The following is an 18,849-nucleotide window of genomic DNA, read 5'->3' on the forward strand; positions in this document are numbered from 1 at the left end:
AAGGTGGTCAAAAATACAAGGGAAATTTTGAAAGATGCAGTATAATTTCAAACCAAGTCAGCACAATGTTGCCATACACTGTTCCTTCATGCCCCAAACAGCCTCCCAAAGCTGGAGACTGATGTTCCTGGCCCAGTGTGGCCTTGAGACAAATCTTGTATCAAGGAGTGCCAGAGGGCCATTTGCCAACACTAGCACCACCCTCCCAGGGCTGGTGTGAAGCTGGGAGCTGAGGGGGGGGGGTCCGCTTTTGGCTCCAAAAAGCACCAGGGGCTGTTAGTCCTTGATGGAAGGATGACCTGAAGGAGCCCTTGTGGGACAATTCAGGAGGGTTCCAGCTGCCTCCCCAGGTAAAAAGCAAGCAGGAGGGCAGACCATCATAGAACACACTGGGGACAAGGTATTACCACTTGGGCTGCCTTCATTCTGCTGAGGGCACACTAGCACAAGCTGGGGCAGAGGGACAGGGACAGTCCTTGCTGCATTCTGATAACTTAAACAGAGCCCCACAGGCCTTCCTCCCCTCCTGAAGGGCTGCCTTCCCCTCCTCTCCCTCCAGGCAACACACTTTAAGCTTGCTCATGCTCATCCTGCTCCTTGTTTCCCACCAAGCTGATCGCAGAACAAAGTTTACTTCCACCAAAGTACCTCTTGAGGGACTACAGCTGGTGATGTATCATTAAAACTGCCAAGTTATACCAAATTCCTGAGCCTGCAGTTCTTATCAGGGTGACAGCCTCTTGTGAGAACAGAGGGTCTTGCCCAAGCAGGGCCAGCACCTCCAATCTGCTCCCAGGGCTGCCAGGGCTCAGCGCAGAAGTGCAGGGCTGGCTGCCTATCTATGTGAAAGGTGAATTCAGGGCACTGCACTACAGCTGAACAAGAGCACACTGCAATGAGGTGAGGGTGCTGAGGGCCCTAAGCTCTGCCAAGAGCTCCCAAAAACATGCAGGAGGCTGAACTCAGGGCACCAGCTGAAGCATACTCCTAAATAGGCTGTCTAACCCTGATTGCTGGCTTTCTCTTTCAGCCTGAAAGCAGTGTACCCTTCTCTTTGTGGGGCTGCACACAACCACCCATGTCCCAGCCAGCCAGGCAGGAGAGAGCCCAGCACCCATCCATCTCTCTGCCCTATGTCCCAGAAGCCAATGTAGGCATAGGAACAGCCTGGCTGCCCCAGGGAGCTTTATCTTCTGCCAACCCCACAGAGCTACAGCAGAGCTGCATTTACCAACAGGTGACCTACATAGGCAACAGAAAGAAGGCTCAGGCCAGCACTGGACTTGGGCTGCAGGAAGCAAGGCCTACTAGCAAGCACTGGAGAAGGAGACTCTCCCACTGCCAAAAAGAAGTTCAGGATGAATGCTGGACCACTAGGCAGTGGGATACTCTTCTGTTTTCCTCCCTCTGTAGAGGGGCAGTGGGGAGGAGATCCCAGCAGAATGGCTAAATGGAACTTTTTCAACCCAAACCTAGTCTGAAAAAAATAATGCAACCCAGGGCTCAGTTGTACAGCTGTGAAGTGTTAAGTGTTTATTTTAGGGTTCATATCACAAGCCTTTTCCAGAGACAAAGCTGATTGTGTCCTCTGGGGATCCAGGGGCCAGCTATTTCCTAATTTGAGCAGGCTAAACAGATTCCTGTACCTTTCAGTAAGATCCCATCAAGCTCAACACACAGTAGTTTTACACTTTCCACCCCACACCTTATAAAGGAAAAGCCATCACCACAAGGCTAAACAAATGTACACACACTATTACTGTAAATGAAGCAGCTAAACCCTCGCAATTTGCTTTGCGTGGATTTTTTCTTCCCAGTAAATGCAGCACTTGAGCTCCTGAAAATCTGTCTTCCAATGGGTTTGTTCCAGCTTTAAATACATTAAACATTTCAATGCAAGACCGTATTTAATTCAAGAATCTAAACACAAGCAAACCTGTTTTGTTGTGAGCATTTTGTAGAGAAGTGAAAAAGGGAATTTCTTTTTAAAAAATAAATCATAATACAGTGATGAAAGGGTTAAGAATGCAAGAATTCAGACATTCTGTGGAGGATTTCTAAGAGGTCCATAAAAAAGGAGCAAACAGATCCATACAACAGGAGACAGCAGGAGACAAAGTTTTTTTGATCCCCCCCCTCCCACCACTACTTTTTTGCTGGACTGCTGCTAGGTTACCACTGCTCCCTTCTGGCCTGAGTTGACAGGGCAGTACAGGGGAATAGAGAGAGCAGGTCACGACTCCTCATTGCCAGAATCATCATCATCATAACAGTCGGCATCCTCTTCCTCCTCATCTTCGTCATCAATGTCATCATCATACAAGTCGTCATAAAGCAAATCTGAACTGTTGTCATTGGAAGGCACTTTAGTTTTGATGCAGTACTCTGCCAGTGTAGTGGGGACCTTCACGCCATCCTTCTCTGCCTCAGCTTTGGTAGCCAAAACCTGTTTCCTGTGGGGAGGAGGACACAGCACCATGAGCAGGGCCATGTGCTGGCAGCAGTGTGGCTCAACTCCCCACCTCCCAACCAGCCCCTGCCCAGCCCTCCTGGCAGCTCAGTCAGGAGAGCTGATGTTTGGCTGAAGCACAAGCATCACTAGAAACAGATTTAGTTCCTGCAGCACCAGGCTTGGGAGCACTCCAAGGGTGTTTGCAGCACACACACTCTCAGCAACACATGAAATCAATTATTCTACAGGACTGCATTCAAGATCTGTCAGAACTCAGAGCAAATTCTATTGCATTTGTTACAGAAGGGATAGTCACAGATTTTCTATGACTTAGGAAACGCCATCCAGAGATGCTATCCACAGCGACTCTCCACCACTGATGACTCTACCCCAGCATGCTCAAAACTCTAATTCCCACAAGCATTTGTCAGCTCTGAGCTCCCACTGGAGGGTAAGAGCATGTGGCTGCACTCTGAAATGCAGCTGTAACCTCAGCACTGACTGAGGATAGCAGGAAACAAGTGTTTCCCTTTGCTCCAGGATGGGCTCTGGCTGGTGCCTCTCAGCAGTACTTAGGCTGTGAACTGTTGCTGCCTCCCAGCAGGGAGAGGAGCAGATGGCAGCCTGTTTCTTTACTCCCACTCACATGCTCAGTCTGCCATACTCTGCTTATGGAGTACATCCAGCTGAAGCCAATGGAGCTGGAGGGGACTAAAATAACTTCCCAGCAAGGCTCTTTGCACAGCCCAGGACAGTGACTGACTGTCCTGCATAGATCCAATCAAGGGTATATCCAGCTAGCAGTCAAGGCATATGTGGTCTTCCCCCAGGCAAGTGTGACAGCAGTCCCACTGCAGTATGGGCTGCCCATTTGCCACTCCACAGCAATCTTGGCTCAAGTTTACATCATCTCCCTACAGCACCTGATGAACCATGAATTTCTCAGAAAAGGGCAGTCAAGACTAAACAGCACTTCCAGCTAATCACACCCAGCTGTGCAAGCACTTGCCAAATCCTACTGATATTCCTTCAAATTGGAGGGACAAGATTATGATTCATGAGTGCATTAAGCACAGAATTAGTAGCATGAAGGCAGTTTGAATCACATCCCAAGCAATGCAAGCAGTCCTCAAAGGTACGCAGAGACTTAGACTAGAATTTACTAGCAGACAATAGGTTTTGCAGAGCATCATGCCATATTAGTCTGAAAAAGAACAATACAAAGACAGAAGTTTGCACCATTTCTGTCCAGAAGAATGAACTTGGAATAAAGCTGTAAAATTCATTTTGAAAGGAGCAACCACAGCGAGAAGCTGGTTTCAACAAATTTTGAAATCAGCCTGTTTCATAGGATTAAAACCGGAGGCCAGTAGCACAGCATCACACAAAGCAAAGCTTACCTTATGATTTCAGCATACTCCTTGTCTTTTCCTTTACTGTCCCTCCATTTCCTGAACATGACTGAGGCATCCACGTTGGCAGGAGAGAATGTGTTTGGCTCATTAAGCAAAGAGATTACACTCAGTAAGATAGTCCTGAAACAGGTAATCACAACAGCAGTCAGAGCTAACACATTCACAGGTTCTGGATACACAGAACTTCTTTAGGTGATGCATCAGAAACATGTTTAAAATCAAAACTTATGAATAATTAAGGATATCTAAGTGTAGTGGGTTGATGTTGGCTGGATGCCAGGCACCCACCAAAGCTGCTCTCACTCCCCTCTGCAACTGTACAAGGGAGAGAAAATATAATGAAGAGTTCATGGGTTGAGATAAAGGCAGGGAGAGATCACTCACCAAATACCATCACAGGCGAAACAGACTTGAATTTGGGATATTAATTGAATTTATTAGTAAAAAAATCAGAGCAGGATTATGAGAAGTAAAATAAGACCTTAAAAAACACCTTCCCTCCATCCCACCCTTCTTCCCAGCTCTACCTCTTCCCCTCAGCAGCACAAGGACACAGGGACTGGGGGTTATGGTCAGTTTATCATCCATTGTTTCTGCCACTGCTCAGGGACAGGAGTCCTTCCTGTGCTCCAACATGGAGTCCCTCCCATAGGAGACAGTTCTACACAAACTTCTCCAACATGAGTCCATCCCACAGACAGTTCTCCAGCTCCAGTGTGGGTCCCTTTCCATGGGGTGCAGTCATTCAGGCACTGCTTGCTCCAATGTGGGTCCCCCATGAGATCACAAGTCCTACCAGGAAATCTGCTCCAATGTGGGCTCCTCTCTCCATGGGTCTGCAGGTCCCTACCAGTAGCCTGCTCCAGTACGTGCTTCCCACAGGTTCACAGCCCCCTCTCAGGCATCCCTCCACTCCAGCGTGGGGTCCTCCCTGGGCTACAGGGGGAGAGCTGCTTCATCATGGTCTTCACCATGGGCTGCAGGGGATTCTTAGTTCTGGCACATGGAGCACCTTCTGCCCCCCTTCTCCACTGACCTTGGTGTCTGCAGAGCTGTTCCTCAGATGTTCTCACCCTGCTCTGGCTGCAATTACAACTGCTCAGTCACTTTATTTTCTTTCTTCTTAAATATGTTATCACAGAGGTTTTACCATCATTCCTGATTGTCCCAGCCTTGGCCAGCAGTGGGTCTATCCCAGAGCCAGCTGGTGTTGGCTCTGCTGGACATGGGGGAAGCTTCTGGCAGATTCTCACAGAAGCCATTCCTGTAACCCCCAGCTGTCAAAACCTGGCCATGCAAACCCAATACACTAAGGACTGATGCCATTTGTGATTTGCCTTTTTTTTTTTCCTTTTATATGTTTTCTATATTCTTCACACACATATTTGTAGCTCTGTAGCCTATTGTATTAGTGACTAGTTTTCCCAGTACTTTTCCATGGCCTTTCCCCAGGCAGAAAGACAAAATAAATTTCAGAGCTCCAAGCCCTGGGACATACAAGGCCCCTATCCTATCTTGGTTATTCCTGGGAACCAAGGCTGAGAACAACTCTTCGAGATACATTTCATGGACAAAGTAGAACTAGTGCAGAAGGGGGGGCTCCAGAGAAGGGGCTTGACCTGGGGTGAATTGCATCAGCACTTGTCTTCCTAATTGGTGCTTTTTATCAATTATACTCATTTCCTAAAACCTATAAAAAATGTATTCACCCCTGGGGGGGGGAGAGGTGGGCTTTTGTGGACATCTTTCCATAACTGCCTCTGGAGGCCTTCAAATAAAGATACCCTTTTATATTACCTCCTTACTAAAATTATCTCTAGTTTTATTTCCAGGTTGGGAAAAAGGCAACAGGACAATAGTTGAAGTAAAAGCAAATACTTATGAACTTCAGACTCTGGTGATCAGTGTTTTAGATAGGTAATATGATGATTGGCTCTCGCAATTAGAGGATGAATACTGTGTGTAAATTAAAAGAAGTTTTATTGATGTATGGTTATGTTATTGTGATTTGTTGTTTGGATGTCCTCTGTTCTCCCCAAAAGTCCCCTTTTCCCCCCTCTGTATGGTTGCAACAGGACAGCCTGGGTTATCCAGGACATGTGGAGGGAAGGTGTGTACATGTGCCCCTTGCATGGGGCAGTTGAGAATAGGAAAAGCTTGTTGGGGGAGGGGAGGGGGATGACAACACCTGACCTCCAATTAAGTTGCAAGAAAGTAGTCTCCACCAATAGACGGCGAAGAAGAGTTGACTGACAGATTTTGGGAGGGGCCAGGGTTGCCTGATGCAACACCAAGGGGTATAAAAGGCAGAGCAGCCATTTTGTCAACGAGCTTGTGGCAGCTGGTCACAGACTCCCAGTGCACTGTCCTTTTTCTTTATTCAGTCCTTTGTTGTATTTGTTAAGGTTTAATAAACCTTTAAATTTTTAAAGTGATAGGTCGTTTCTCACAATCAGCATAGGGAAGATGACACAATACAAACCTCGAAGACCTAATCTGATGACAGACTATCATGTCTGTACACATGCTTGTGACAGGGCAGCAAGTAAAGCTTGTATCAGACCAGAATTCAGCTTATCTGTACCACCTCTAGATGCTGTAGGGTTGGAAACATGCTTGGTGAGCCTGTTCTTCATGACATTCAGCCTCACAGCAGAAAGCCAGGATCTTTGCTTCCCCTGACTGATAAAACCCAAGGCCATCAGATGAGGCTGCACTGCCTTCCCTACCCCACAGTGTATTAAGAGGTTGGAGCGGTGGCCAGGTCTCCCCTCTCCTCATCCTGTGTGCCAAGACTGCTGTAGCAGTACTTGAAAAATATCTGCACTGTCTTCCCCTTGCTGTACTCAACACTCAGGCAAGCTGCCAAGGGCCCAGCAAGATTGAGCTGCTGGTACTCAGCAAAGGCAGCATGAGCCAGTCATGCAACCCCTGGTGTAGTAGTCTATAATTTTGTGTTTTAATACCATATGGTTTGTTCCCTTTCACCCTCCCCAGGGTGGTGGTTTAGCCTGGGTTGTGTCCATCCATTGGGTTGTCAGTCTTCCCTGATATATATCCCTTATTCCCGAATGTTCTCTGTCAGTCTCCCCTGGTACCAGCCCCTGCCTGGACTGCCCCTTGGGAAATTCCCTATTATTCGAGGCTCCATTGGTCTGTTTATATAAATCTCCTCACATTATCCTCCTCATTGGTTTGTGATCTGTAAACCCTATCTTGTGTCCCTCCCCGGTCTTCTCCCTATTGGCCCCTTGACCCTAAACTCCACCCTGATTCTGTCCCTTAAATCCATGGTCCTGCCTTTGTTCCCCGTCCTCACCTCTGCTTTGCGTTCAAGTTATGTTACGATTTATGTTGTTTTAATAAACGATCCTCAGACTGCATGTGAGGCCCACTTTGCTCCTTTTAATACTGACCCTACGGCAACTGCTTGGGACTCTTGGGACCCCAGGGGTTGTGTTGCTCCCTCGCCAAGTGCCGATCACTAGGCATGGAACAACACTCTGGCAGACAGCCTGCTTTCCTGGATTTCTAGCAGCAGCCCAGAGCTAGCCAGCTGCCCTGCTCTGCTGGCATTTACCAGGGACAAACACCACCTCCCTCACCCAGGCCACACTGAATTTCCTACAACTCTGCACTTCAGAGATTCAGCCCTTTGTTCCTCACACAGTGTCACAACCAGCACAAAACTCAGCAGTAAATCCCATCAGGCAGCTCTACACACCTGGCCACCAGAGACAAGTAAATAAGTCTTGAAATACAGCAGTACATAACAATTGCTTTGCAGAACATGATTAAAGGAGACTACAGCCCCAACTGTGCTTGAATTGATTTAGAGGCACATTCAGAGCAGTGCATGCTGAGCATATCTACAAGCATATAATTTATCTGGGATAAAATTCCAGGAAATGTTTGGCCATTTGGATGAAGAGTTTATAGGAAGGTTTTGAAACTAAACACTTGCATCCGGCCAGACTGTTCAGCATAGCTATCAGGAGAGTCATATATAATTTACTTTCCAAATAATATGCTTGAATAGGAAATAGAACAGCAGCTCTGGAGAAAGCTGTCTGCTCAGACTGGAATGTTGGGCAGAAAAGAAACCACCTTTTACTTCAACTCAAGAATTCATTTAAAAGCCTTTGAATTCTCAGCAATCAGGCTGCAAAGCAAGCATGTCAGCTTCAGCATCATTACTGTAAAGCAAGCAAAATCTAGAGAAGGCCAAGGACAGGAATTCACATCTGGATTTAGCACCCATTCTACCATGCTCTATCTACTGTCTATTAGAGGTGAGGTACTGTGCACTTTTCATTTCTGACCAGCACATTAGATCAGCTCCATCACTGCTGATATCCTTAAGAGCTGTCCAGTCTTCTCCAACTCAAACCCTGCTGCTGTGGGTAAGCAAGGTTAACAAGGTATAGAAACAGGAAGGGATCCCAGAACAGGGGATCTGACAGGACAAAAACCATAAAAAAGTTCCACCATGTGTGACTGAAAACATCCTCAGCATCACATACTGCACCAGACTGGATACAGACTGACCCTCTCCAGTATAGTTATGGATCTGTTTCTCCCTTAGGTGAGGTTCTTCTGGCATGCTGTTTCATGCAAGTTGTTTGCATGAAGAGTGGGTATTTAAAACCTACCTTTGCTTTCTTACATCCCCCACCCCATTCTGGGGGACAGTGTGTGGGAGTATGTAGAGATGAAGCTAGAGAGCAGGACTGAGAGTACTGCTCAGCTCATTACAGAACTGGACATGTTAGCATTAGTAGGCCGTAAGCCTTGGCAGGCAGTACGCCCGTGGCAGATGGTACCCTGAAGAGGGAAGCATAAGATAATGGTATGCTGAGTATGCTTAGCTTATGTTAAGTCCATATGTGCCTGTACGGGTCTGTGTTTGCCTATAGTTAAGCAATGTTATTAAGAAACATAAGATATGATTGCTATAGTTATTATTGCTTAAACGAGCAGCTATTTTTAGTTACAGCTGAAAAGGTATATATACTAAAGCTTTGTGATCAATAAACCAACTTTTTGCATCCAAGCAATGAGTCCCGTCTCTTCAATCGCCTGACAACATTTGCTCATCAGCTGCCATATCACTTTGGTTTAAGTGTTTACAGTGCTGTTGTCTTCAGAATGAGTGCCTGTCCTGGTTTAGGAATGGTATTCCCCAATTTAGCACTCCCACTAAAAAGACCATGACCTGCAGTTGGCTCCCCTCCCCCCGCCAATGGGAGACGCAAAAGATCACAGGTTGAGATAAAAACAATTTACTGGAAACGGCAATGAGATTAGAAAACAAAACAATAACAGCAACAATATAAATAACAAAAGTGTAGAAAAGGGAGGGTGATTCACATGCAAAAATGATCACCATGGATCCTGAGCAACAATGAACATATGGCAGGTGGGTTTCCCCCTCCTGCCACACCAGTTTTCTCCACCAGAAGCCCTATCCTTCTCAGAAGCCATAGTGCCCTACCTCCACCCCTGGCAATGATGTGAGGTGGTATAAAATAACCTCCTAGCTGCACCCACACAGGTCCAGGCTCCACCCCCTCATGGCTACTGCAAAAAAATTTAATCTGTCCTGGCTGGAACCAGGACAATTCCTCTACACCCCTTTATGAGCAGAGGAGAGAAGCCAGTAGAGGCTCAAGGAATCAGAACTGTTAACTGCCTTTTTCTCTCCATATATCAACAAAAGTATCACTTAGACTGTACTGAAAGTAATGTTACATCTGAACAGTTTCTGCAAACGGCTTAATGCACTAAAGCACCCAAAAAAAGCCAACAAAAATGGGTATTTTCAGAAAACAAAGCAATAGTAAGATGAGGCATCATATATCAGCACAGATATAGATGTACCAACATCTTGAATATTGTGCTAAATTCTGGCCTATGCACCTCAAAAGACAGAGTGAGGTCAGGCAAGATAGGGAGAAAGGCAACTAAAATTTATTGAAGAGCCTCAACCTCTAAGCCCTGCCACCACTTCCTCAGCTTTATGGGACATAAGAAAAGCAATACTTTCTACCATACAGATCACAGCTGCATTCCCTTCACCTCTTGCTGGATGTTTGCTATATTTACTTATGCCAGCCTCATCTAGCTCCAAGTGATGGGAAAGTCCATACTGACTATGTTTAAAAAAATTATTGAGCATGCTTCAAACCATTAGGTGTAGAGATGTGCAGGTGCTCTCAAAGTTGAAGAGTGACATTCCTCACTCCAGATACTTCAACCACAGTCATCTGTAGTAAGTGTATATACAAAATTCAGCAGCTGAAAGGAAGCCCTAGGTTACACAGACAGCAGGCTAACAGTGAGGGAGAAGTTTTATTTCTGCTTGCTGATACAGCTGAGGAAATGTTTTCTCTCCAAATATCACTGTTAAGACCAGCATGTTCCAAGAGTAAGCACCAAAAACTGCACCATGGTAAGGGAAAGCAGAAATCAGAGAACTAGTACCATAAGAAGTTTCATGTCAATCTTTAGGGTTGTATATTGTGAAATACTCAAAATGTGTGTGCATTATAAGCAACTAATGCCCAAAGTTGTTTTCTAACTATAAGGTGAAGCTTGTCACCTAGCCCTAACCATATCAGATGTATGAAAAAAACAGTTTATTAGCCATCTGAGCAGAGGGACAGGTGAACATAGCTTAGCAATCTAACAACTTAAGATAGTATTTAAGCCTATTTTTCCTTTTTAAAAATCTGAACTAGAATGTGTATTTGGTAAAGGTGTATTGGATAACCTTTACCTCAAGCTCTAAGGATCAGATTCCCAGCCCTTCATGACTTCATGCAGCTAAGATACACCATTTCTCTTGGGCCTTTTTAACCTTCAAGTAGCATGCTCCAGGAGGAACATCAGTTGTTATAATTTGCTGACTGCTACAATTCCTAGTCTCCTGCTATGTTAGCTCTAGTTCAGCACTTTCCAGTGTATGTCACAATCATATTTCAAGGGTCAAGAATCCATTGAATCCCTCTTGCTGGATCTTTGCTTTGACAGAGGCTCTTTTCAAATGAATTTTGTGAAGCCAAGTTAGATGAAATGTGAGTTAAACTGTCAGACAATCCTTTTCAAATCACTGTATTCCCTCAAGTGTCCTGAGATCCTTACATGGATTTGCCAATAAATAACAGATTTCAAGTTGGGGAACCAATGTCTAATAAATCTGAGAGCAAGAATATTTCTCAAATTATAAAAATCTAGAGGCAATTATATTAACCTTATTTGGATAATAAATCAGATTAAAATGTAAGAATAGGAAGTACCTTACTCGGAACCCTAAAACTCCTCCGGGAAACCTCCAGGCTTTGCCCTGGAAAGATCTACCAGAGAGTTTTCCCTGCCTAGGCTGAAAGAAAAGACTTCCCCCATGGTGCTCTGCAGCACTATTGCCAATCTACCTTAGATTGCTTCCCCCATTGTCCAGTTGACCCTGCTCACCCCAGTTGTTCATCCCTCATCCCCCCCTATAGGTTTGCTGCCCTTTGCCTTGCCCTTTGTACCACCCCTGTGCCCTCAGATCATTGGCTCCTGACCCTTACTTAACCACTGAGCACCACATGGTCTGTCTTTTCTCCCTGATCACTTTGGCATGGTGAACATAATAAACCCTTGCTGGAATTCATCATACAGAAGGTCCTTCCTGTCTTTCCTCCACTGAGCTATCTGTGGCATGTGTGTGTACATGGACTTGAAATGACTGTTCTCATGGCCTTACTCCAAGCAGCTTCTGAAGGAGATGCTTCAAAGAAGGTTGCAGCATTTCCACCACATGGCATCAAATGGAGGACAACGTGGATGCCTGAATGTTGGGGCCCTTTGTGAGCTCCTTTGAAAGCGTCTCCAGTAGCCCCTGCACTGGATTTAAGTCACAGTCAGGTGTTCTAGTTCCCCGAGGGGAAACCTCAATTTTCTGGGGAAATTCCTGAGGGCTTTGACTGACAACCCTCTGGATTGTCGAGGACGTTGAGGACTGGTTGCATCAACAGAACCTCCACAAGAGGCTTTTTTTTTTCACCCACCGGAGCAGCGAGTGTGTTGTGGTGAAGGTCACTTTTTTTTTTTTTTTTTTTTTTTTTTTTTTTCCCCTGTTTTAACCCAGTGGGAGGGGCAAGGATGCAAGATGAAAGCAAAATTCTCAATCCAGCAGCAGGAAGTTTTTTACCAAGTTTCTAAAGTCCTTGTTAGTAATAATGTTGTCTAAAAGTGATTTAAAAGTTTTTGTTTGCTGGATTTTTAAGCATTTCACAGATATTACACGAGAATCTGTTTTGTCAGTTGAGTTTTGGAAAAAAGTAGGGAGAAAGATTTTTGTTTTACAAAGTAGGGGGAAATTTCGGGTTGCAAGTTTTACCCAATTTTTCATTTGATTTATCAAGTGATTGTGAGTTTGGGAGAGAGTTTGGTGAATGCTAAAAGTTCAATGCCCCAGTTAATACCCCAATTCTGGCGTTCCTCCCTCCATGCTCCTGTCCCCTCCTCCCCTAAGGAGAGGTTTGGAGATAGAAACCACCAAATAGTGTAGAATTGCCACCTGCTTTGTGCTATCTCCCATTACCCTCTGTCCCATTCTCAAGTCAGCCCCGATCAAGCTGGCTTGAGTTCTACCCTAGCCCTCTTTCCCATACCTATTCTCCCTGTTCTCTCATTCTGTTCTATGGCACAAGATGGTGCCAGCCATGTAGCCAGATCTGTCATTTTGAATGAATCGGCACAGAATTTTCCTGCCATTATCACACAAAACACCCTCTAGGATCCTCCTCCTCCCTTCCCTTCCCCTCCTCCACCTCAGGGCCCCGCCCCTGTTTTCCTACCCTTCCCGCAGGGCCAGTCCCCCTCGTGGCGCACACTGCCCTCTTGAGGGCCACCCCCACCAAGCCAGCTCCCCCATCCACGGCCTTTTCTTCCCCCGTGCCAGCACCCTCCCCCCCCCCCCCCCTTCCTCTTCTCTAGTTCTTCTAATCATCCATCCTCCCTCCCATTCACTTGTTAATGACAAACTGGACAAATCTGCTGAACCAGTTTGGTTGTATCAAATTCCTCCACCCTGTCCCCCTCCCCTCTAAGGTACAGAGCGTGGGGCTCATTCCCACCCCCACTCTGCCCCTGCTTGCTATTTCTGCTCTGCCTCCTCCTGGCTCCAGGCGTGCCTCTGCTCCCACCCGACCCTCCATCCCCGAGCCTCACCCATGTCTGGCTCAGCTCCCGTGCCAGGTGCCACAACCGCGCTAGCTGTTGCAGATGCTGTATGTCCCCTTCTTGTGGCTACCACTACTAGGCTGGGTCGTGCTGCTACTGGGCTGAGTCCTATTCCCCCACTTGCATGCTCCCCCCTCACTTCCTCCAATCCAGCTACTCCCAGTTCCTGCGTTTCCAGTGTGGGAACTGGGAATGACCCTGATCAAAATGTATCAATTTTAGACATCAGTTATCCCAAATCTAAACAAATAATACCCTCTCCATTAAAACCTTTGGAAAGAGTATGTGTTTACATATCTACAGGATCTCACCCAAGGTGGATTCCAAGCATAAACAGAGAGCTGTACACGAAACACCCAAATGCAGCACTGTTGGAGGTTAAGTTTGTTCCTTTTTCCTCTAAAGAATTTTTCCCCATAAGTTACCAAGGAGACTAAGTGTCATACTTAAACCTATTTAACAAAAAACAAAGGGGTGGTCAAAGCTCGGAGGGGGAGATAACGCGAGTTTTGGGGCAGGGGAAGGACAGAGCTTGAGGCAGCTGGGCACGCTGGTTTTTTTCGGTGTTCGGGGAGAGAGCACAGCTGAGTTACTACTCGCTGCTAGAAGAGTTCATTCTCTCTGGAGGAGTCCAGTCCTGGAAAATCTACCATCATCTGCTCACTATGGAATTCTGAGCTTCTCTGCCGCCTTGTGAGAGTTGAGCCAGCCCTGCCCTGCCGTCGTGGTTTTCATCGGCACTGCTCCTCTTGCTACAGTGTGACTCCGCATCCCCCTGCCCTACTGGGACACCCTGCCCCTGACTTCTGGGACATCCTGCCATCCCAGCTACCAGCCCGGGACTTTTTCTACTGTTCCAGCTTAGTACTCTGAAGATCTTACAAAGGCACTGAGACCAAACTGCCCTGGGTTTTTGTGAAGCAAAGTCCTCGAGGTTCTTGGTACTGTTTTTGTTATCAATGTAGTAGTTTTTTTTTGTTTTGTTTGCTTTGTTATACATACTAGTAAAAAATGCTATTTCTATTTCCAAAATCTTTTGCCTAAAAGCTTTTAACTGCAAATTTATAATCGGAAGAAAAAGGGGGATAGTAGTGGTGATAGTTTATATTCTCCATTCCAAGGGAAGCTCCAGCTTTCCTTGGCAGATACCTGTCTTCCCAAACCAAGACAAGCACCCAAAGACACTTCTCCTGAGCCTCAGAGACAGCAAAAAAACAAGCGCAGGTGGCATGGAAGAAAGGAAAGAAAAGAAGTGTGAAAGATCATTCTCCACTACTTCATAAGCTTATAAGACTGTTGAATTTTACCCTCTCATTGTTTTGCAGTTATTCCCTCTTATTTTCCTACACCTTTTCTACTCAGTATAAACTGAGGGGATAAGACAGGAAAATATAAGCAGCTGTTAAGGTTATATAAGTCTAAAAACCCATTTTTTCAAACTCACTAAATCTAAACATAAAGTAAAACTTACACTTTCCAACAAGACATGTTAGCAATATAGGAAAAGCACAACTGTGTTTAGTAGTGCAATCTCTGCATTTATGCAGTTTGAGCTCTGCTTGCTGTTTCTAGATTTCAGTCAAATATCTGTGTGTCTATAATAAAAACGATGCCTAAACACAGTGCTGTGAGTTTCATGTAAAGATACATACCAATGTTCAATGGCTCAAACATACTCAAGAGGAATAGCCTCTTTTATAGCTATTTTTATGAGTTTTAAGGATGCTTTCAGTTTTCAAAATTCTCTTGTTTTCTAACAGCATGACTGTTTCTCCTTTTTATAAAGGTAGTTGTAAGATCCAAGTAATTTTGTCTTTTTGAGAATAACGAGTTTTTAAAGCCATTGAGAGGCAGAGATGTAAAGGCCTCTAACATTTTTTTTCTTTATGTACTTTTTAGCGCAACAAATCTGTGAAAGTGAAATTGTAATTTTGTGTGTTACAACTATTTTGTTTAGTATTGTGTCAAAACTTATTACTATAAGTTGCATATTTTTATTAGGGTCCTCATGCATAAATAAACCCTTGCTGGAATTCATCATACAGAAGGCCCTTCCTGTCTTTCCTCCACTGAGCTATCTGTGGCATGTGTGTGTGCATGGACTTGAAATGACTGTTCTCATGGCCTTACTCCAAGCAGCTTCTGAAGGAGATGCTTCAAAGAAGGTTGCAGCCTTTCCATCATCCCACCATGCTGCAACACCTTACTTCAGGGTTTTTTCACTACATCACTTACTACTCCAGCTGCACAGGTGAACTGCTAGTTAATATGAGTTTTATCAGTTCTTTATTGGCAGTGTCTTGTAATGAGGATGAAATCCAGCTGGTGTTTAAAAAGAAAAAAAAAAAAAAAAAAAAAGGACAGGTCAGCCCCAAATGCCTCTAATACTTAGTGATCCTTTGCGTCTTTTTGTCAGGAAGAAAGCTACCTGGCTAACTGCTCGAGATATCACACTGCAAGACAGGAGACAGACAAATACTGTAAGGCAAACAGTAGGCAGGATTATGAACAAAAATACTCCTACTGAGCACAAATACCCAAAAATGTTCTTTTCCACTAGTGGTATCTTGGATGAATTTGAAAACCTGAAGTATAGGATAACAATGACTGGGGAAGGGCAGAAAATTTGAAATAAGTTGCTTTAGGAGCATGAAACCCTGTGAACAGGACAGAATTCTCCACATTGTTAGTCCATCATCAGGACACCTCAGCATCAGCACTTCGGACAACTTGATAAGTCTGGTTCTCACCCAGTTAAGGACCTAAAGCTCCCAAAGTCTTGAATTCTGTTCCAAAACTTTTCAAACACAGGCCTTAGTCTTGGAGAGAGATCACAGGCTTTTGAGGTCACTGTTGTACATCATAGATTCACAGTTACCTGACATTTTGCGTAGGATTCCACCTCTCAGAGGGCAGCTCTCCACTTTGTGGGTCATCTACAGGTGGGTGAAGAATTGAAATACATACATCTCCATTCTGCAAGACAGAAACAAAAGTTGAGAAGAGCCTGGCTTGAGGCAAATATCTGATGACACAACCAGGCCAGCTGACCCAAATGGACCAAAGGGATATTCCATACCATATGGCATCAACTCAGATATAAAAGCTAAAAGAAGGAGGAAGAAGGGAGGCATTTGTTATTTGCAATGTTTGCCTTCCAGAGCAATAGCTACATGTGTTGAAGCCCTGCTTCCTGGGAATTGGCTTGACATCACTCACTGATGAGAAGTAGAGAATAAAATCCCTTTTTTGTTCCCCTTTATGTATGTGCAATCTTTTGCTTCTGCTTTAGTAAACTGCCTTATCTCAACCTAGGAGTCATTTTCCATCTTATTTTCTCTTCCCTGACAGCTGGAAAGGAGGGATGATAGAGTGGCTTGGTGGGCACCTGACATCCAGCCCAGGTAAACCCACAAGTCCTTTTTGGTGGCAAGGGCAGTTATATATACTGCATGTTATAGTAGGTATCAAGTAGCAAGCTCCTGTGTGAGACAGGGAGATTGTCAGCTGCACTGCTTATCTTTTTATTTTGCGGAGTTTGGGAACATGGTTATACAAACGATGGCTCTTTGCTTTGCCATGGCATTGATGGCCTTGCTGTGCTGGGAGAGTTATCTCGTGGAGAAGATGAGGAAATACATCTCCCAGCACGGATTTGAGAGGGACAGGTCCTGCCTGGCCAACCAGATCTCCTTTTATGATGAGGTGAACCACCTGGTGGATGCAGAGAAGGCTGTGTATGTTGTCTACCTAGACTTCAGCAAAGCCTTTGACACTGTGTCCTACAGCATACTCCTGGAAAAGCTGGCAGCCCATGGCTTGGACAGGTGCACCCTTTGCTGGGTTAAGAACTGGATAGTCGAGCCCAGAGAGTGGTAGGGAATGGTGTTGCATCCACTTGGCAGCCAGTCACTAGTGGTGTTCCCCTGGGATCAGTGTTGGAACCAGTCCTGTTTAATATCTTTAGTGATGATCTGGATAAATTGATCAAGTCTACCATTAGCAAATTTGCACATGACACCAGGTTGGGAGGGGGTAAATCTGCTGGAAGGTAGGAGAGTTCTGCAGAGGGACCTGGACAGGCTGGATAGATGGGCTGAATCCAACAATATGAGGCTTAACAAGACCAAGTGCTGGGTCCTGCTCTTTGGTCACAACAACCCCATGCAGAACTACAGGTTGGGGACAGAGTGCCTAGACAGTGGCAAGGCAGACAGGGACATGGGGGTACTGATTGACATCAGGCTGAACATGAGCCAGCAGTGTGCCCACATGGCCAAGAAGGCAAATGGCATCCTGGCCTGTATCAGGGATAGTGTAGCCAGCAGCACTAGGGAAGTGATTCTTCCCCTGTACTTGTCACTGGTTAGTCCGCACCTTGCATATTATGTCCAGTTCTGGGACCCTCAATTTTGGAAAAATGTTGAGATGCTGGAGCATGTCCACAGAAGGGCAACACGGCTGGTGGAAGGGTCTAGTACACAAGTCCTATGAGAAGCAACTAAGGGAGCTGGGGTTGTTTAGCCTGGAGAAAAGGAGGCTCAGGGGAGACCTTATCACTCTCTACAACTACCTGAAAGGAGGTTGTAGCCAGGTGGGGGTTGGGCTCTGCTACCAGGCAACCAGTGACAGAACAAGAGGACACAGTCTTAAGCTGTGCCAGGGGAAGTTTAGGCTAGATATTAGAAAAAAAATCTTCACAGAAAGAGTGATTCAGCATGGGAATAGGCTGCCCAGTAGGTGGTGGTGATGCCTTAGGATTTAGCTTTTATATTTTTCAGATCCTGTACTGCTTTAGTGCATAACTCTAAAACTCCATAGCTTGTCAGCTACTGTTCTCCCATTTTATTCAGACAAAAAAGTTCCTTTCTAGGCCTGAAACTCAAGGACACCTTACTGTCTCAGGTCCCGAAAAGTATAAACAAAAATGAATTGGGGGAAGGAGTAAACTGGGGGTATATCACTTTATTACCTGAAGCTGTAATTGGAGGATTAACCCCTGATATGTAAATGGACCAAACTTGTATCTGTATGAAAAACTTGTGACCATCATCCATCTTGTGTGTAGCCTCTTGGAGACTTCTGACTGCCCAAGGTGTACCTATTGAAGGCCTTTAATAAATACCCGCTTTTATTCTTTTAATCTTGTCTAGCCTCTGTTCCAGGTAGCTACTCCAAGGCATCAGTGGAGTCATCATCCCTGGAGGTGTTTAAGACTGGATGAGGCACTTAATGCTATGGTCTACTTGACAAGGTGGTGTTAGGTCATAGGTTGGACTCAATGATGCCAAAGGTCTTTTTCAACCTAGTTGATTCTGTGTGATTCTGTGATTTCCCTCACCCTACCTTGGGATTAATGTGGATGGTTTTATTATGTAGGGTCCTGAGGTCCTTGTTCATTGTAACATGATCTGTTTGATACCACTAAATAATACTTTTAGCATATTATGAGGTGTGTGGAATCTGGTGTTGTCCTGGTGTAAGAGAAAAATTTTGGGTGTTGCAACATTGAAATGTACCCTGAAGCACCCCATCCCTGAGTGGCAGGATTTGGGCAGGTTCCCAGGGTGGTTATCACCTCCCATTGCCTGGGACTTTGCACCTGAACAGGTAATGAACCCTGACAAACTGACCTGTCACCTGATAGAAGGGTGCCTTGCCTACCCCAATGAAAACCAGCAGCTTCTCACCCTGTACTGGGACCTGGCCTATAACAAAGGTCCCTAATTAATAGGAGGCTGGACAGAGCAG

General features: G+C 45.3%; 1 protein-coding gene across 1 annotated transcript in view; it reads right to left on the reverse strand.

Annotated features, from left to right (window-relative positions):
* Positions 1 to 1,507: 1,507 nt before the first annotated feature.
* The window catches only part of LOC136373269 (ubiquitin-conjugating enzyme E2 R2), a 123,413-nt gene continuing 106,071 nt past the window's right edge, over positions 1,508 to 18,849 (reverse strand). The window contains exons 3-5 of the mRNA XM_066338176.1: positions 15,977 to 16,074; positions 3,853 to 3,987; positions 1,508 to 2,453 (exon numbers count right to left, since the gene is read on the reverse strand). Coding sequence (XP_066194273.1) covers positions 2,234 to 2,453; positions 3,853 to 3,987; positions 15,977 to 16,074 — 453 coding nt within the window. The 3' untranslated portion in view covers positions 1,508 to 2,233. The remainder of the gene's footprint in view (positions 2,454 to 3,852; positions 3,988 to 15,976; positions 16,075 to 18,849) is intronic.

This window comes from Sylvia atricapilla, chromosome W (genome assembly GCF_009819655.1).
Source record: "Sylvia atricapilla isolate bSylAtr1 chromosome W, bSylAtr1.pri, whole genome shotgun sequence".
NCBI lineage: Eukaryota > Metazoa > Chordata > Aves > Passeriformes > Sylviidae > Sylvia > Sylvia atricapilla.